The following is a 19,941-nucleotide window of genomic DNA, read 5'->3' as shown; positions in this document are numbered from 1 at the left end:
TATATAGAGGATGAGACGAATAATGGCTCTTGTAAAATGGCATGTAGCATACGCACTATAACGTGCTCAATGAGTTGGAGACTATTCTTGCATCAGAATTCACCGATTAATTTCCCGGCTGTCGCGTTGGGAGATTGAAGAAGATGATATGCCACCATGTGAATTTCCCCACTGTGATTGATAGATTTTGTGTTCATTATCCAAAGCACAATTAAGTCATGCTTTCACATTAACACAATTGGGTAGAGCATTCAACTCTAACAGTGACATGCATTGCCAGTAAAAGTATATAACTAAGGTTTAATCAAATTATAAGGATTTTTAAGAGTTATTAAGTGTTCTTTTAATACAATAAAAAACTTTTATAGATGAAATGTATAATTAAGCAAGTGTCTAGAGAAGACAAGAAAACGAAATGAGACCCAAATAGGCTATTAATTAGCTGATAGCGTCAAATGTGATTAGCCGTGAAGAAGACAAAGGCATCGCTTATGCAAATTATTTTATTTCTCGTTAATCACAAATAGCGACGGTCCACAAGAAATACCTAAATGAATTTTCTTTTATGTCAGTGTAAAATTAATTCTTGATTTAAACATTCATTACTAATTAGTATGCCTTGATTTACAATTTTCTCATGCCTTGTTTCAAGCAACTTATTTGAAATGTCTAATAATTTATTTGTACTTGTTATAAATTAATTTAATCTTAATTTAACTAAGATTTTATTCATTTAATATATTGGTAGTCACTCCTAATCTATTTTTACATTTAGTATAAAAGTATTATGAATGGTAAACTTTAAAGCTATTTCTTTAATTATCTTAATCATAATTATATAAAACATGCTAAATATTTTATTTACTAAAAAAAAAAAAATCAGAGTTCTAACCAAAAATCACATTTGTATGTTATCTATTTAAGATGAAAGGTAAATTAGATTAAAAATCATATCATAATACTGACAATAGTTATTATGCATATATGTTTATACATATTTAAGTTATAATTTTTAATTTGGTAGTTGAATTAATTAAATTAGAGTTTTTTTTATATTCGGCCTTAGCAAAAAAACTTTTAAAAAGATAATATAAAAAGTCAATAGATAAATAATTTTAAATTACTCTAAAAGAATTATGAACATTTTATTCATAGAAACAATAAATAAATATCTTAACATAGAAAAATACAAATTAATGAGCAAGACATCTAGAAATATACAAAGATGTTAGTTGTGACAGCCTGGCCTAAAGAAACGGTCAGAGAGTGGGAAGTGACGCTAGGACAAAAATAAGATGTCTGGACAAGGAGCTATTTCTGGCAGGCTTCTAAAATGGGAGACCTCCTAGGAAATTCTCGAACCTGCCAAAGGAACAAAACCGTGAGGCCAGTGGGGGGCCACAGCGGACAATATCTCATGTGATCTAGTTCCGAGTTGTTACAAATGGTATCAGAGCATGACCCGTTTAGTAAATGTGTGGTTCGAGGACGAACCAAGGGGAAGCTGGTGGACATGTGACAACCTGGCCTAGAGAAGCGGTTCGACGAGGGCAGGAAGTGAACGGCGGGGCAAAAATAGGATGCCTGGACAAGGAGCGGCTTCTAACAGGCTTCTAGAATGGCAACACTTTAAAGTACGAGAGTACATGAACGAATCGACTTGCGCATCGAAATGGGGTAGGGAATGGTTGATAACATATATGTAAAAAATTGAAACTAATCATATGAGACGCCTTTTAGTTGCTTGGTTGCGGAATTATAGAAATTCTAAAGTTTAACATGCTTGGTTTAGAGAGATTCTAGGATGGAGGACCTTCTGGAAAGTTTTCGAACCTGATAAAGGAATACAACTATGAGGCCAGTAGGAGTATCAAAGCGAATAATATCTTATGAGTCATTACATTATTAAAGAAAATGAGAATGCACAAGTTTTGGCAATTTGGAGACTTGAGTTGACCAAGATTGTCAGACTTGCATGATTGGTGGAGCAATTTTGGCCATCCTCAGCTGCTAACCTAAAATACATCATAATCATAAATTGTAGCTCCAACCTAAAACTTCGATTTAATTTATTACATTTCGGATTCGCGTTCCACTTTAAAATTTAGCAAAGTTTGTCACATCTTAAGGAATTAGATTAACTAATTAATGCTATAATTTATAGAAAGAGAGCACTGAGACAACCAACCAAACAAAAAAGTATATGAAAACATACGATTTTCATAAATCAAATTGCTACAAATTCAGTTTTTATTAAACCTAACAAGACTGGCATGTTGACCTCAAAACTTGACTGAAATCTAAAATAATTCAATCTGGAACCAACCAATGGAAACTTAATTTACTCTAATCAGAGACAAAATTACGCAATCCCAATTGAAAATGGCCTAAAAATCATGCGCATAACAACAAATATTATAACTTTTATGACCCAATTGAAAATGTGCTGATATTATTATTATTATTATCTTCAATTTAACTGAACAAAAGTTTTGTACAATGTACTGCTGCCTTATCCTTTTCCTTTCCTGCCAACTGTAGAACTTTTCTAACAGAAGCTACGCTATAAGGACATAATTACATTCAATTATGAAATGTAACTTTTACAAATAACAGGAACAATTTATAACCACTATCAATGACTGACTACTGTGTGATATTGTTACATGCTCATGGCTCTGGATGATACTTCTGGTTCACCGTCTTGCAACTCCGTGTCACCAGCCTCAACATTTTCCTACAAACATAAAACCATGGTTTAAGTAGCTACCAAGAACCTTGTATGCACAATAACAATATTAATACTGAGTAAATTTATTAGACTACGCCATTAAACAATCCAAAATTACACCCTACGAATTAAATATATCAGATACTCGTACTGATGTGTGCATATATCCATTATAATCAATAAATAAATCAGTCCAAAAGACAGGTATAGACCCTGATCCCAAACTATGAATAGAAATATACCGCTGATTCCTTGAGCTTATATTCTGCAAGGTAACTCTCCAACGCACCATCCCCCCGAAGAATTTTCCCACCATGTCCTGAAGCATTTACCGAACCTATAGACTCCTCGTCAACTATAACAGCATCTACTCTATCACTTCCCGTTTTCACATCAGGAATCTGAAACATGCAAGCAATAACAAGTTAATCTTGTAATATGTAGACCATGCTTTATAAATGTTTTATTACCAAATAAACCTTCAAGTCTTGCATACCTCATACATGGCTTCAGTCAGTGTACTCTCCAGTATGGCTCTCAAACCCCTGGCGCCAGTATTCTTAGCCATAGCCTTTTTGGCAATCAATCTAAGTGCTTTTTCTGTAAAGTGTAGCTTCACCTGAAATTCCAGTTCCTAGGCTCAGAATAATTTAAAAGAAAAAGAAAGTCCTCCTGTAAGAAAGAGAGAGGCAGAAGAGATAGGAAGGGGGACAGAGACCATACCTTATTCATGCTAAATAGTTTCTTGTACTGCTTGCCAAGAGCATTTTTTGGTTCTGTAAGGACCTTTAACAAAAGGCAAAAAATTATAGAGAAAAGCAAATTCAAAGTTCTGATTCAAGTCTAGCTAGCTTATTTCAAGTAAAGCAAAGAACGAAACATGCATTTAGCATCCCGAGGTATCTTTATAAACATTATCCATGCATGTGAAAGTAGACTTTTTCCACAACCCAGTCTGACTTAGTAAGCCAGGCTAGCGCACTCCTAAATTAAACTCAGGAATGGAAAAGCCCCCAGTTACATCAGTGCTACGAAGTATTACCCGCACAAGTTGGTCCTCAGTAAGAGCTGATAAACTAACTAGAATAGGAAAACGCCCTATAAACTCCGGTATGAGGCCATATGCTATTAAGTCAGCACTTTCAACCTGCAAGGAAAATTGCAATTTTACCACCCATAACTATGCCATAGGACATGAAAATAAGGATAAAAAGAACACCTTCAATGTCCCATATAACTGATTAAAATATCTTTATTCTTACAGATTCAAGCAAAGATGATGTGACTGCAGCATTGGTCACTCCACCTGCTCTCATGTTAGCACGAACAGGTGCTCCAAATCCTATTGATGAATCTTGCCGTCTGGTAAATATCACAAACAGTTTTAACTTTCAAGTTTAACATTCCCTGAAACAAAAACAGGTCCTATTTCACAGAATTTCTGATAAGAAACTATTAGAATTTCGAAAAGATAACCTCTCTGAAATCGTCTTCTCAAGATCCACAAATGCTCCACCGCATATAAAGAGGATATCCTTTGTATCTATCTGTACAAGATATGTGCATATATTTAAAAAAAAAAAAAAATTAAATTTAGAATTGTAATAGCCAATTATTACAACACTGATTCTCATATTATGGCAATAAGAAGGACAAGTTTCCGGTGCCAGGTTATATTCCCTGAACTAGGAGTAGCCAATAATTGTTCTGCCACAGCTATCATGCAATCCTAAAACTTAATTCTACTGACTATACCACACCTATTCACCCATAGGTCCATAATGGACATTCACAATGAATTTAAACAAGCCCATCCCAGATTACACAGAAAATAGAAGCTGAAATCAGTACAAAACATGTTTTCCCAAAAGGGTACTATGTTAATTCAATAACTAGCCTTCCATGTCTTTTGGTTTTGTATTTTAGAGTGAAGTCGTCCATCATATCTAGTGGCAAGTAACTTGATATACTTCATTACCAAAGAAGGGTAATCAATATATAGTCTTTTTATTACAAAGAGAAGCCCTTCAGTTGTCTCTCCAAGAAGAAAGCCGGGCACCCTAAAGTTGCACAATATGACCACTAATATATTACAATACACATAAATAATGGGTCTAGAAAGATAACCAACTACTCTGCTCTACAATAGAAACCAAAGGCCAGATGCATGATGCGGTTGTTGAAGAACTTGCCTAAATTAAATAAATTTGAATACAAATGCATCAATAATTAATGACTGGAATGCCTAAGCAAGCAAGAAAAAATAATGAAATATATAAAATGATGTGAGGTAATTATGCTTGAACTAATATAAAGAAAATAAAGTTAAAGGATTTGCATCCTGACACTGGAAGACAGTAACTCATAAGAAATTGCTTCTAAATAAAAAAAAGAAAATAATTAAAAAAAAAAAAAGGAAATGCTTTCATTGATGAATGAAATCAACAGAACTGAAGTTACCTGTATGTTATCACCCCGAGGATGCTTCCTTGCCCCCTTCTCAGGAACATTCACTATCTGGACAAAAGCAGAAGCTTACTTAAATACCACCAGCAAAGATAAAACAGACCCATTCTGTTCCCGGAAAAAGCTAAATATAAAGATGATCTGAAAGAGGAGAATCCTTCAGTCCACAAAGCAATAGTAATTCCAAAGGAAGAAAGAGAGTATGCCAATAGAAAAAATAAGAAAAAGGGAACATGTGAAAGCAGCATAAAAATGAGAATACTGAAAATAATTAATACAAAAGAAGTCACTACAATATCTGACATTGCAATTGTAAGTGACAAAATTCTTCATAACAATATGTAAAATGGAAATCTGTTCCTTTATATATCTATCCACTAAATTTTGTAGTTCTAAAGCAACAATTGACAAGGCAATCAGCCTAATTCAAGTTTGAGGATTAAGAAAATATACGTATGATTCATTGTATGGTAGGGATATGAATAACATTAGCACATCACATAATGAGAAAAAGAAGTAACTTGTAAATGTCTCCATCATACTTTATGCTTTCAACTTGTGATTAGCCCAATCCCTTTCTAGACGTTTCAACTTGACAATTTTATGACACAAGTGCATTTCAACGCATAAAAGATTTTAGTTAGCAGAAAACAATAATTTGACCATTGTCCCTTTATAATGCATCAATATGATAACAGATCACCTATTCAACTAACAAAAAGAATTGGAATTTGATAAAAGAATCAATATCTGTAATCCATGACAAATATTAAATCATGGATTTTGATTTTTTCAATGATCCAAAATGAAAACTTACATTCTATTGCATTACCTTCTCTTACATCATCCTTTCTAGCATAAGCATTTCACATCTTTCCACAGAATTCATTTTATAGATATAGCCAGCCACTATGACTAGCTCCACCTGATTGTCACCTAAGTTTTATTGTATCATATATAAAAAGCAGTCAATTGAGTGTGTTGAGATGAGTTACTCACCGTTCCTTCCAGCATTTTCAACAGTGCTTGTTGGACACCTTCGCCTGAAACATCTCTGCTAATGTTTAAGCTCTCAGCCTATAAAATGACTATATTTAAGAAGGATATAGAAGAAACGAAAATCTAAACTTTTAATAATTTTAATAATCCGAATGGCATCATAAAATTTAAAGCACCTTCTTTGTTATCTTATCAACTTCATCAATGTATACGATTCCTTGTTGAGCTGCTTGCACATTAAACTCAGCCACCTAGATGCCGAATGATTAAAGATTCAGTACTGTACTTAAAGAATACATATATATATATATATATATATATATATATATATAGAAAGAAAACTACACGAGTCCTCAAGGTCACCTATAATTGGAGGGGCAAAACGAGTATCATTGTCCATTTTGCAGAAACTTCTTGTTATCGAATTTGAAATTTAGATGTTTAATATCCTTATACAAAGTTTTGATTTGTTGAAGAAATAATTTAAGAAAAAAAATATGTAGAAAGAAAATAATAAATTGCTCATGCATGTGTGCATATGTGTCTTTGAGACTTAGGTATACACAAGAAAGATATAATTCAACGGTGTACCGAGAGTAATTTATACAGTATTGATTCAACGTCTTCGCCAACATAACCAGCCTGCAAAAGAGAAAAAAAAAAAAAAAAAAAGAAGCATTGTAACACTTTCAGTTAGACAATAGTGAACAGAAAAACATCAGACCAAGAACTGCAGCCATGAAGAAGCATTAATCAAATGTAAAGAAACAATAACTTTTTCCTCACAGTTTCACTTTACATTTTAAGAAGTAATATTTAGTCAAGTGAATTCCAACTATTCCTTTCAGTTATCATTTTCCGCAAAACTTGGAATGTGAGATATCAAGAATGCAGGATACCAAAGCATGCAGGCAATAAAAAATTACGGAAAAATATCAGAATTTGACCAGGAAATTAGAAATTCAGATTGGATATTCAACATTAACTAAGACAAAAAGTATGGTGCCTTCACTAGTTGATAATGAGATATAAATGTAAAATACACTTGCCTGAGTTAGGGCTGTCGCATCAGCAATCACAAACGGCACATTAACGAAACGTGCTAAAGTTTTTGCCAGTAACGTCTTCCCTGTTTCACATGCAAGTTAGAGCAGAAAGTCTGGGATTACAAAACTTGGTTTCAGACAAGGTTAACAATTTAATAATGCAAATGAAATCATACCCGAACCAGTTGGGCCCATCAAGAGCACATTGCTTTTTTCTAGCTCTACATTATCGTCATCATCTACTGCATCAGAACTTCCTGATTCCTCTCCTGGCCTAGTACAATAATGTATCAATCAAGCTTTATTTCAAAAGTCAATAAGACTAAAAAAGCAGAGGTCACATTTTTAAACTGCCGCAAAATAAATTGATATTGATAGGATCTACTAGTGCACCATCAGGAACAAACTTTGGGTTAGTAATTGTGGATGCTGCAAAAAGAAATAACTAGAAACTAACCCTTTCTTCAAAGAGGCATGGTAAATCCTCTTATAGTGGTTGTAGACAGCCACAGAGAGAACCTACAACACAAAATATAAACCACCTGCTGACAACTCTTTAAGAACTATAAAGAACGCTCAAACTCGAGCTACATTAAAAAAAGAACTCAAAGCGCTAAGGGCATACAGTAAAACAAGTGATTTGAAATTTGACATTATCAACCTAGAATGACGCATTCATTGCCTACAAATTACAACTGTAAAAAAGAATTCAATTTTGGCAAATGTTGACGTATAATAAAATATATAGAAATACAATTACAAAGACCAAAATCGGACCTTTTTAGCTCTGTCTTGACCAATAACAAACTTATCAAGACCTCTGCAAATCTCCTTTGGCGTAGGCAAATCCTTCCCTAAATTAGAGCCACCCCATCCGCCGCCGCCGCCGCCGCCACTCTTTTCTCCTCCTCCTTCTCCTCCACCACCTCCACCTGGTCCATTAGCCCTAATCACATTAACCCCAGGCGCAAATGGCGGTCCAGGTGGCGTATGCACTGCCAATCCATTCCCATTCAGAGGCGGTGGCGGCCAATTCTCCGGGGGATCACCTGCATACGACCTAAGAGTATTCCAAAACGAAGCCCTAAGTCTGCCACTAATCGCATTACTATCAAAACCCTCTTCCAAATCTTCAGTGCTGGGATGTTGTTTGGTCAAGGAGCCAATTCTATTCCTAGATTTATTATTAGGACTATTATTACCAACTCTCCCAATTTCAATAAAACTACCCTGTAGCGGAGTAATCTTGTAGGGACGAAAGTAATAAGCAGTTTTACAACTCGGGCAAAAATTAACCGCCTGATAAGTATTATTAGTGTTACAGTTATTGTTATTGGAAGTTGAATCGAGATTGGGGTTATTATTAGAAGAAGGAGAGGGGAAGTGGCGATTAGAGAAAAGGAGATCCATGTGTTTGGAACAGCGAGGGCAATTAGATTCCGCTCTAATTTTGCGTACATCGGAATTATTGTTATTGCCGTCGCCGTTGCCGTCCCATTTGTACCGTTCTTGCAATCCGATGAGTGATTCTCTACGACGGTTGCATCCGATGTTAAGATAGTTAAAATAAGTTGAGATTGTTGATACTGGCATCCAACGGTGGAGATCACGGTTCGATAAATGATCTGGATAGGACAGTAATTTGGGAATTTCCTTCACCCTCTTCCATCTCCTCATTGTTATTATGAACAGAACAAACAAAGCAGACAAGTAAAAAAGGAAAAAAAATAAATAAAAATAAATTATTGAGAATTGAGATCTGTCTGGATTGGAGAGGTTAATATAAGAAGAAGAGAAAAAGAAGGTGGAGTTGCAGGAGAGCGTTTGTAGGAGTAAACATGGAGAGAAAACGAGGCGACTCTCTCTCTCTCTCTTTCCTTCTTTTATTTCTTTTTAGCTCAGTTAGCTTATCTTGTGCTATGTTTCTGTTGTTTTTTTTTTTACTTTTACGATTTTACTGCAGCTGGCAAAGTGGTTGAATTATTTTTAACAGTCTGACCGCGTCTGAGTTGGTTCTACTTCACGTCTTCACCTACTTTTCTGGTTTTTCAACTTTGGTTAAATTAAAAGTATATTACAGGCTTGTGTTTGAGATGATTTTTGGGTGTTCAAATGTATTACATATGAGATAAAGAGGTAATTTTTTCAATTGTGAAATCAGACCAGGCATATCCAAATAAGTTGATAGTTCCCCTTTTTTATCCCCACGCAGTCATATCAGGGCAAAAAGAAGGACACACAGTTTCTCTCCCTTCTCGCTTTTATCCTTATAATCAAGCCATTGTGCTTCGGATCACGCACATTGTTAATGTGCTCATTAGCATCGTATCCTGAAATGTGAATTAATGTTGGAAGTTGCACGTATTATTTTCTTTATTCAGAAAAGGCCATATTTATAAAATTTTATCTCAAAGCCACCGTTCGAGTAAAGATTTTTGCAGTTACATCCGTCCTCTCATATAAATTATTATGTAAAATAATAAATTAAAGAAAATCATGTAATTAATGTCAATGTCAATACATAAAATAGGGTTTTAGCCTTCAGCCGCTGTCTGGGAAAGCAACCAAAATGGCCGTAAGGTATCTAATCTCCAGAACATCACCTAACAATCTATTCAGCCAACTTGTGCATTCCAAAAATCTCCAAAAATCTTCTTTACTTTCTCAATTCATTTCAACACGATTTTCCCGGAACACTGCCACTTCCACCTCTGATTACACTCTTGAAGCAGCAGAAGCGGCTCTTGGCTCTGATAATCGTGTTCCTGCTACTGTAATTACTGGGTTTCTTGGTTCTGGAAAGGTTACCTTCCTTGTGCTTTCTGGGTAGTTGTCATTTACCTTTAGAAATATCTAAAAATTATCTCAACTCATTTCTGTAGTTTTCTTTTATTTAAAAAAAAAGTGCAGACCACTCTCCTGAATCATATTCTGACGTCTCAACATGGCAAGCGAATTGCAGTAATAGAGAATGAGGTATTTACACTTTTTCTGTTTCTGCACTGAAGTTTGGCCTTTATGACTTAATCCGAGAGACAAAATGCAAATTACTTTGTTATAATATAGTCATTTTCTTTGGGTTCTTTCTCTGTAGGTAACCGCTCTTCTCTTCTAACTCTAAACAAGCATATAATTTGTTTAAAGCTACAAAGAAAGAACATCGATATAAAAGTTGTAATTTCTTAGTGCTTGGATAGGTTAACGGAAACATAGTAGGTAATACAAGGCATGCAAAAAATGTGAAGAACTTCTGTTAGCTACAGTGACTTTCTATTATGCGAGAAATGTAGTAAAGTCATTGCATCTAATAATGCCACCTTAATTACCGGAGTGGTATTAAATAAAACCCCAGTTCCTGATATTTCAGAGCATCCAGGTAAGCAAACAGTCTATGTTTTGTGTAGCCAAAATTGCATGAAGGGTTCATTAGGCGCGAAAGTGCACTAAGATATGGTTCCAGCACTTCAGGAACCTTCAGGTGAGGTGCCTTTTGCGAGGTGCTCATGTTACCTGCTTAACCATGCACCTCTTTTTAAAGGTACTATCATTATGTTTTGTCTTAAAAGATTAAAATATTCAAGGTGCATAATATCTTTAAAGCAATCAATGTAGTTCAGTCAACTACATGTTCAAAAGCCTCAATGTTATAGTGAAAATAATGTAGTAGAAACTAAAGGAATTAATCTGGTATAGATGATGGTCATAATGCTGAGGACTCAGGTGGGAAATTTAATGAGGAATCAGACGGTCTGTTATAGAATATTCACCTTTCCTTCATGATTGTTCTAGTCTTTTCTTTGTTTATTACTTTATGCACATTTCTTTTGATGTGTATTACTAACACCCTTGGATGTTTTATGGTTTCATTGTGGTTAACTAATTAAAATTTGTCAATATGGTGTCAAGAATAAGAAATTTCCATCTTAGTATAGATGATTTCATTTTCTATGAGTTGTACTATTTCTTATTAGCATGTCAAGCAAGTCCTTTTTTTTTTTGGGCACTTGGTACTTGTGACGGGGACCTATTCCCTTGAATGCGCCTTTCGCTTTTGACTACCCTTGGTGATGGTGACCTGTTCCCCTGGATGTGCTTGCGCTTTTGACTACCTTTGCTAGATATAGATACTTTGCTCCTATGCCATGGTTGTTCAAATTTCAGACGGTGATAATGATCCATGATTGAGAATCCAGTTTGTCAAATCAATAGGGGTTTAGAGATTTTGGTAACATCAGGATGGACTGGTTAGGTCTTTGTGTTGTATTTATTATTCTCTTATTTTGATTACTGCCAATGCAGTTTGGTGAGGTAGATATTGATGGATCATTGGTTGCTAGCCATTCCTCAGCCAGTGACGATATAGTTATGGTTAACAATGGCTGCCTGTGCTGTACTGTGAGGGGAGATCTGGTTAAAATGCTTTTGGAGTTGGTTAAGAAAAGAAGAGACAAATTTGATCACATTGTTATTGAAACCACAGGTAAGTTATGTTCATAGGAAGTCTTCATATTGTATTGTTTGGTGGGGAAATGAGTGTCTCTTTTCTTGTATGCTCAATCTAGAAACAGTTGTATATGAGTCTGCAGTGTTCTATTACTATTGATCTATTAGTCTTGAACATCTTAATAGTCCAAAGATCAGCTTTAGTATAACAATTTGAAAGCTAACTTTAATGTTTCCTTAAAGCAAGTAAGTATGATATGTTTGAGAGTTACTGGTTAGTGAACACCCTTTATATTAATATCTGTGCTGTATTCAAGGAAAATATTATACATTTTTGCGAGTTTTTGGTTTAATGAAAACCTTTTATATTAATGTCTACCTTACACTTGATGAATTGATTTTACCCCTTTTATGCTTCTGTATTTGATTAAATTTCTCAGAGCATTATATCAAGTATGGCTTTCTCACTCTTATGTAGGCACTAATTGACTTCTGGAAAATAAATTGCAAATTAACATGGCAATTGCATTTTGATATGGCACAGAAAGTATGACTAGTTTATTAATTGGTGGAATTCCTTTTGCAGGACTTGCCAAGCCAGGCCCTGTTATAGAAACATTCTGTTCTGATGAATTAGTTTCACGTCACGTGAAACTAGATGGTGTTGTTACTATGGTTGACTCTAAACATGCCATGCAACATTTGAATGAAGTTAAACCTAGGTTTGTAGTGAATGAGGCAGTAGAACAAATTGCTTATGCTGACCGTATCATATTGAACAAGGTAAATTTCAATATTTTCTCTTGATTGTTGGCTGCTTATCGTGACAATTATGCTTTATGATACTTCCAGTTCAAAATACCTGGTTCAAGAACATAAGAATTTTTAATGATCCCATATCTAACTGTTTTTAATTGTTTTGGCAGATAGATTTGGTGTCTGAAGCTGAATTACAAAGATTGACAAACAGAATCAAGGTAAAGTGTGTACATCATTATGCATTTAGCTTATATGAAAAAGAATTAAGGGAGAAAAAGGGTTAATGATGGCGGATTGCTGACTAGGGGATAGTTTGTACACATACACACACATATATATTTCGTAAAAACCTTATTTTTATTTCTCAAATATGTGTAGTAGTTCCATCAAGTGATCTCCTTGGAGTCCTTGAGTGTACAAGCAGTGGCATCAAGAAGGGGGAGGCCTCATTGGTGGACATGTTAAAACTTACCTTTTTTCTGATGAGACTCAGATGTGACACTTCAGCTTCTTGGTTCTATTTCATGTATCATTGTGGAAAGATGCATACAACTTCATGTTTTCATGACATGATGTGTTTTCAAGTAGTTGACTTCTTTCCAATACTAGTGATTGAGGTTCATTACAACTTATGATTATCAATATCGATCACTAAATATTTTAAAGCTGAGCCGAGAATTGTTTTCGCTAAAGTTCTCGATTTTTCATATCTATAACATTGACAATTATAGAATTACCATTATCTTTTAGAATTTTTTTTGATTTAATAGTGTGATTTTCTTAATTTTTTATAATCTACTTTTCTCAAACCTCTTTTGAGAGAAGCATCAATTACCTGGATTTTTTCAAAAGCAATTCCCAAAACTGATAAAATAAAATAAAATAGAGTGAAATGCCAAACAACCCCTATGTGGAATTATTGATGATCCAAGACAAGGAAAGGAGTAAACTTCTTTTCTTTCCATCTGACGAGCATGATGAATGAGTTTAAATTGGAAAGTTATGTAATCATATATACTGTTGGAAGTGCCTTCAAATATCTCAAATTTTGTTTTTGATCTTTTTTTCTCCAGCATATAAATGGGATAGCTCCAGTTAAGTTGGCGAAATATGGATCTGTTGACATGGACTTTGTCTTAGGAGTAGGAGGATATGATCTTGAGAGGTTGCTGCCTTGCTTCATCTAGCACCTAATCATCTCCCTCTCTTGCAATTATTTCCTTTACAATGTCATTTTTCTTTCTGATTTTTGATGTTTTTATTATATTTATGTAAGTTTTTAAAATAATTGTACCAAGCTGTGTAATGCTACATTGTTTTGTGATGTTTTTATTTTATGTAGGATCGATTCTGAAGTTCGTATAGGCAATTCCTGCTCCGGAACACATGAACATGAGACTGCACAAGGTTGTTTCTTTTTTCTTTCTGACTGCACAAGGTTGTTTCTTTTTTTCTTTCTGTATATTTTCTTTTCTTTCTTTCTTGCAAGTTCTTCCTTTTCGCTGCTTATCTACATGTCAGAATTACAGCTTGTTGTTCATCATTGACATTGGGGCATGAGATCATCTATGCTAATGATTCATCTTACGGGACCTTTGTTTCCTGCTACTAGGATCAGCAATATCTTCCTAGAATGCAATTTAATTGCTTTGCTTTCGCACCTTTTATAAACAACTGTTCATATCTTCCATTTATTGGGAATGTATTTTGCCTCATCATGTTTACAGATTGCCTTACATGGCACTTCTAGCAATTTCATGTTAATTCGTTGTGGTTTGACATTTCAGAGCATCATGAAGGGCATCATCATAAGGAATGCAAATCTCATCATGACCATGTGCATGACTCTACTGTTTCCAGTGTCAGCATTGTCTCTGAGGGAACACTGGACCTTGATGAGGTAAAGCACCAATTTGTTAGATGGCTTCCTAGATGTGATTGCACTCTCTTTCTTCACATCCGCTCTTCGTCTTATCATACCCTCCAGGAATAATTAAGCCACATTTTGTTAGTAGAACAACTTGGGCAAAACCGATGAACTGGCCCTTGAATTTTATTTGTTTTCGCTGTTGAACCCCTTGACTGGAGTTGCGTGATATTGAGCCCTCATACTTTTTGAAATCCAATTTTTAAACCCTAATTGAACAGCACTATGCATTTGTGAGGAAGGGTAATTCTCTTATTTGGTTGTCAATGGATCAGGTTGATGATTGGTTCGAGAGACTAATTGAAGAAAAAGGGGAGGATCTATACAGGATGAAAGGTGTCTTATCAGTGACGGATTCTGATCAGCGATATATATTTCAGGTTCTGAATTTTGTTTTATCATGCTTCAATTTATGGGTTATCTGCGCCGCTCCCAGTTTCTTCTAAGTTTGAGCTCACTGTGCGTTTCCTTTTCAGGGGGTGCATTCTACATTAGATGGCTGCCCAGGCAAGCCCTGGGGACCAAATGAGAAGAGAGTAAACAAGCTTGTGTTCATAGGAAGGAATTTAGACGAAACTGCTCTTAGAAAAGGTTTTAAAGGTTGTTTAGCTTGAAACTCCTCCAAACATTTGCTGACATTGAATCTAAAATCATCTTTATGGTAGGATGTAGTGAAATGTTATAGGATGAATTTTCATTTCTTGACCTGCGCATTTTTACATACACCTAACAGTTCACAAAATGTAGACTTTTCTCGATCCTGATATCACTAATGAATAAGAAATGACCATTCTTCCTTAATGTCTTCTTGAATTAAAACGAATCCTAGTCCTTTACCGACAGATCAAACCAATTAATTATTTATATAACAAAAAAGAAAATCTAAGGCGGGGGTCAGGTAATAATTGATAAAGAACTAAGGAAAGGATAGATTCATTGGACAGCTTTTCACGTGCCGACGAATTAGAAGAAATATTCTTTTCAAAAATCCCAATTCCCTGCGGACACGTGTTCCTTTCTTCTTCGTTTTTCTCCGGTCGCCGGCTGACCACGCGCCGCTCTTCTCCCTGTTCACCGTAAATGATGATTATTGATGATGATACAACAAGACATCTATCTCATCTCTGTAAAATTACTACTTTGCCCCCGGAATTCGCGGGCCCTCCATGTGCCTCCTCGAATATTCCGTGCCTTCTGTTCGCCGCCGAATATTCCACGCTGTCACCGTCTTTTATATATTTTTCTCTCCAGTGTAAAATTTTCCTTTCGTCTCAGCGGATGATTAACCGTCAGATTATGAGAGATCTTTTACTGCACCGAGTATTGAACGGTTGTGATATGAGGTGGATGCACCTCGTCAGGAGTAGCAGATAGTTGCCGTCCAAAATTCTAAAAATTGGTGATCATGTTGCTTCAGATTTGCCGCCGAGTTTACCTCCCATGTTCGTCTCCCTTTGTTAGTTTTCATAATTAAATAGGAATTTTCCTAGCTTTATTACTACCTATTATTTAATAATATAAATAATTAATATTTCGATTTATTTTACTTGGTCATTAACGAATGATTGTATTCATATTGTCCTGATTATGAACATTTTAGTATTGAAATTATTTGAATTGTTGAAGAAAATATTTAAGTGACACAAAATGTTTTAAAGATGGAATATGTGGTTGGCCAACAATTTACTTGAAGCATAAAATATCTTTTTTGTATGATTAAAGGGAGATACAATACAATTTTATTTCTAGTAGTGAGTGTGTTAATATAAAACCACTAAATTATACTTGTATATTTAATTTTAGCCTAAGATATAATAATTCATAAAAGTTGATGCAGGATTAAATTGTTTTAGTTTTAGTATAATTCATATTTGACATGATATTTTTAATTTTGTTAAATTTTTAAAAAAAATTAATTCAAAGTGTTTTCGCTCCCTATTTATTTTGTAGGGTAAATATATTATATAAACATTAATATATTTTTTATTATTTAAAATTAATAAATATATATTGGTCAAACACCAAATTTAAATAAAAGTAAACCGATATAATTTTATTTTTTTTGAAAGGAAATAGTGCGTATAAATTGAAAAATTGGTTACAAAATTTAAATATATAATAATATATAATTTTGATTGTTATTCAAGTTTTGAGGGGCATGCATGGTCCCATGTCTCCATCAAGATCCACCCCTGCTATACGTAAATTAAAGAGACAGGCATTGTATAATATGGTAGAAATTTCTTAAGAATCTTAACATTTTTATTTTGAAAAACTAAGAGGGGAATTTCGGTTTGCAATTGGTAAAGAAGTTGACGATGCAATTAAATTAGTTAAGAGATGCATGATGAACATTTTAAATAATAGCCAAAAAAGAGAGCTTTCTTCCTCCCTCTTTTTCCTCATTAATTTATTCGACAACAGACATATATAGAGAGAGAGCTGTTAGCTCTTTATTTCTTTTGCTTTTGCAGTCTCTGAATCATTCGAATAGAGAAGAAGAAGAAGAAGGAGTAGGAGGAGGAGGAGGAAAAGCTTCATCAAAATCTTGGCTCTGCCAAGGCTTCATGGAATAATAGTTTTGAGTGAAGTAGTAGATTTATATATATATATATATATATATATGGAGAGAGCAGCAGCAGCATTTGGTGGGACATACGGATACGAGAATGGAGTGGTGATGACGAGAGACCCAAAGCCGAGGCTTCGATGGACTCCTGATCTTCATCATCGTTTTGTTGATGCTGTCACCAAACTTGGTGGTCCTGATAGTATGTTCCCTTCTCTTCTCCTTCTTTGTTTTATTTTCTTTTTCTTTTTCTTATATCGACATTTTAATTACAGCACTAAAAATATAATTTATAGTACTTGAAACGTACAAAACATATGAATTTTTCATTAAATTTCTTTCTTTCTTTCTATATTTTGGGTGAATCGATTTTGGCAGAAGCAACTCCAAAGTCAGTGTTGAGGCTGATGGGGTTAAAAGGTTTGACACTGTATCATTTAAAGAGCCATTTACAGGTAATATTTATTTATTCATTTTCGTTTATTATATCTTTTTCTCATTAAGTTCTGATATGAAATTTAATAAATAAAAATGTTATTTAAAAGAATTAAGAACCAAAATAATAAATAGTTTTCAGTTTTAAATGACAAAAAAGAAGATGATTATTAACCAAATTTATCCTTAAGTTTTAATTTTTCATAATTTAACTTACTGGTTGATGTGCAGAAGTATAGGTTGGGACAGCAACAGGCTCGGAAACAAAATACTAAAGAACAATACAAAGAGAATAGTGGTTAGTTCATGAATATTATTATTATGCACTAATGACACTATTAAATCTCGAACTGAATTGGGTATCACATGTTGAGTGGACTTGCTTGTAAGAAAAAGAGAAAACATAGAACCATATTATTATATGAAAAAAGAAAAAGAAAAATGGGAGACACTTACTCTACTTAATTATTATTTCTTAAAAATGTTGAACAGTTTTTGTAGATTCAAGGCAAAAGCTAACATCAGTTGTGTTGTTTCTATATATATATAGTGCCAGGGGCTTCCTATGTAAATTTCAGCAATCATTCCTCATCATCAGGGTTACATGCCACCTCATCCTCTAATCATAATCAACAAGGGTATGGACGTATTAATGCACATACATTTATTTATTTATATCTAATAAGCCAATGATTCCAATAATGATGCCATGTGTAAATTTAGGAATATTTGGAATTTAATTAGTTCAGATCCACATGCAATATGTTTTTGTTCTTGTAGGATGTAATTATATTTAGACTCTGAAGATAACATGGAAACAAATATCTGATCTGATCTTAAATGTTAGCTTAATTAATTTCAGAGATTTTCTTTTTCCTCAAATTATTTAGCACTCTACTGATGTTAACTGATGCACATCCAACCCAGAGAAATCCCAATTGCAGAAGCATTGAAGTCCCAGATTGAAGTACATACAAGATTCAAAGAGCAACTTGAGGTACAATTACTATGTTATGATTAATATAGATAATCCGAATATTGGTTGGATGATTGATACGAGCATCAATCACCTAATATTAATAAATACGACATTCATTTATTTACTTAGTATATATAAGTTAGAATATGTATCTGAGTGAGGAAGTATTTTTTAATAATTTAAACTTGAATTATTACAAACTTTTAGTTGAAATTAGTTATTTTGCAAACTCCTTATTCATTGTTTCAAGTAGGTACAAAAGAAGCTACAAGTGAGAATAGAAGCACAAGGGAAGTACTTGCAGGATTTACTAGAGAAAGCTCAGAAGAGCTTCTCCTCACTTGATATGAAGGGCAGTTGTAATCTTGATTTGGCTCTCATAAAAAATACTAATGCAGAAGAAAGGAAAGAAAACTTGAAAGATATTTTTGCAGAGCCAAACTATTCAGTTTTTCATGTCAGCAGGGAGGCAGAGATGCAGAAAATTAATGATTTTGAGCACAAGATTGAAGGTTCCATACATTTGGATTTGAACACAAAAGGCAGCTATGATTTTGCTGCTGTAAATGGATCTCAATTGGAACTCAGATGATTTCATATAAGAGATAAATGATATGCTAATTGCAGCTTTGTTTGTGATATACCCAGTTTTTCAAAAGTATACATCTATATAATAGAATCGAGAATCTCATTTATTTCGAACTCTACGACCTTTTTAATTTCATCATGTACTATAAATTTTATCATATATTCTCTCAAAAAGAAAATTTTATCAATATTTTATTTAAAAAAAATATATAATTATCGAAATATTCTTTGTTTTATCATATATTTAAATTGTATCAATATGCCCCAACTCTTAAATTTTCCTTTCAACTAGCAAATGCATAAAACTTGAGATTATAAAAATAGTACAAAACTCTTTTGATTCAATACTTGTCAAGGAAAAAGAGCAATTGTATTTGTAAGAAAAATTTAAGTTTAACTAAATCTTATTGAATTAAAAGATTTAATCTAATGTGAAATAATGCAAATTCAATGATGATGGTATAGTTATGCTAATATTTTGTAAAAAGATAAAATTATGCTAATTGAGAAATACAAGGAGGATATAAACTTATAATAGATGTTAAATCTCTGACCTAAATTTGAACAAAAGAGAAAAAAGAAAAGTACTCTGTAGACTTGATTTTGGTTTGTTTTTAACTTCAATCAATTGCATGTGCTAATCTAAGTCAGCTGATCACCCTTTTTAGTATTATCATTTTTGAGTTGTTTTAAATCTAAATTTGTTAATATATTAGTTGGAAACAAAGTACTCAGGTTTCAGAAATTTTCCTTTTATCAATTGTTTTTATGTATTTACTGTTTTGGCGTTAACTATTGTACTTCAAAGAGGAAATCAAATAATGTGAGTTAAAAACAAGATGAGCCCAATACCAAACAGCAACGCCAATGCCTTGGCAATGGCACAGTTATCCCTGGAAAGGACAGCAGCAGCAAGGAGCAATTTAAGGAGCAGAAAATGGAAAAGTTAGTAGGATAAAAGCGGCAGAGCACTATTCAAACAACTCTTCTATAGCCTTA

General features: G+C 33.9%; 3 protein-coding genes across 3 annotated transcripts; 2 read left to right on the top strand and 1 right to left on the bottom strand.

Moving 5' to 3' along the window:
• Window positions 1–2,435: 2,435 nt before the first annotated feature.
• LOC8283012 (CLP protease regulatory subunit CLPX3, mitochondrial) lies at window positions 2,436–9,209 on the bottom strand. The gene is made up of 15 exons (XM_002519910.4): window positions 8,020–9,209; window positions 7,700–7,761; window positions 7,419–7,516; window positions 7,246–7,325; window positions 6,788–6,838; window positions 6,373–6,447; window positions 6,197–6,274; window positions 5,192–5,248; window positions 4,208–4,278; window positions 3,994–4,093; window positions 3,774–3,878; window positions 3,455–3,517; window positions 3,228–3,350; window positions 2,974–3,132; window positions 2,436–2,737 (listed from the first exon to the last, which is right to left on the bottom strand). The coding sequence occupies exons 1-15, from the start codon at window positions 8,917–8,919 to the stop codon at window positions 2,663–2,665; spliced, it is 2,097 nt and encodes a 698-aa protein (XP_002519956.3). The 5' UTR covers window positions 8,920–9,209; the 3' UTR covers window positions 2,436–2,662.
• A 444-nt stretch (window positions 9,210–9,653) lies between these two features.
• Window positions 9,654–15,076, top strand: LOC8283013 (P-loop guanosine triphosphatase YjiA). The gene is made up of 10 exons (XM_002519911.4): window positions 9,654–10,045; window positions 10,153–10,218; window positions 11,542–11,722; window positions 12,272–12,468; window positions 12,612–12,662; window positions 13,518–13,609; window positions 13,787–13,851; window positions 14,232–14,344; window positions 14,647–14,751; window positions 14,848–15,076. The coding sequence occupies exons 1-10, from the start codon at window positions 9,812–9,814 to the stop codon at window positions 14,983–14,985; spliced, it is 1,242 nt and encodes a 413-aa protein (XP_002519957.1). The 5' UTR covers window positions 9,654–9,811; the 3' UTR covers window positions 14,986–15,076.
• A 1,404-nt stretch (window positions 15,077–16,480) lies between these two features.
• LOC8283014 (myb family transcription factor PHL11) lies at window positions 16,481–19,049 on the top strand. Its single transcript, XM_015719567.3, has 6 exons — window positions 16,481–17,142; window positions 17,319–17,395; window positions 17,607–17,673; window positions 17,926–18,013; window positions 18,303–18,372; window positions 18,608–19,049. Exons 1-6 carry the CDS (start codon window positions 16,995–16,997, stop codon window positions 18,944–18,946), a joined length of 789 nt encoding a protein of 262 aa, XP_015575053.1. The 5' UTR covers window positions 16,481–16,994; the 3' UTR covers window positions 18,947–19,049.
• Window positions 19,050–19,941: the final 892 nt, after the last annotated feature.

This window comes from Ricinus communis, chromosome 5, assembly GCF_019578655.1.
Source record: "Ricinus communis isolate WT05 ecotype wild-type chromosome 5, ASM1957865v1, whole genome shotgun sequence".
Lineage (NCBI taxonomy): Eukaryota > Viridiplantae > Streptophyta > Magnoliopsida > Malpighiales > Euphorbiaceae > Ricinus > Ricinus communis.
This window is presented reverse-complemented; position numbering and strand designations above follow the sequence as displayed.

Coding starts and splice junctions, on each gene's coding strand:
- LOC8283012 (XM_002519910.4), bottom strand. CDS start 8,919: ATGAGGAGATGGAAGAGGGTGAAGGAAATTCCCAAATTACTGTCCTAT. Junction 4,094..4,207: donor GAGAAGACGATTTCAGAGAG/GTTATCTTTTCG, acceptor GATATTTACCAG/ACGGCAAGATTCATCAATAG. Junction 3,133..3,227: donor TGACTGAAGCCATGTATGAG/GTATGCAAGACT, acceptor TGCATGTTTCAG/ATTCCTGATGTGAAAACGGG.
- LOC8283013 (XM_002519911.4), top strand. CDS start 9,812: ATGGCCGTAAGGTATCTAATCTCCAGAACATCACCTAACAATCTATTC. Junction 12,469..12,611: donor ACCGTATCATATTGAACAAG/GTAAATTTCAAT, acceptor TTGTTTTGGCAG/ATAGATTTGGTGTCTGAAGC. Junction 14,752..14,847: donor ATCAGCGATATATATTTCAG/GTTCTGAATTTT, acceptor TTTCCTTTTCAG/GGGGTGCATTCTACATTAGA.
- LOC8283014 (XM_015719567.3), top strand. CDS start 16,995: ATGGAGAGAGCAGCAGCAGCATTTGGTGGGACATACGGATACGAGAAT. Junction 17,143..17,318: donor CAAACTTGGTGGTCCTGATA/GTATGTTCCCTT, acceptor CGATTTTGGCAG/AAGCAACTCCAAAGTCAGTG. Junction 18,373..18,607: donor GATTCAAAGAGCAACTTGAG/GTACAATTACTA, acceptor TGTTTCAAGTAG/GTACAAAAGAAGCTACAAGT.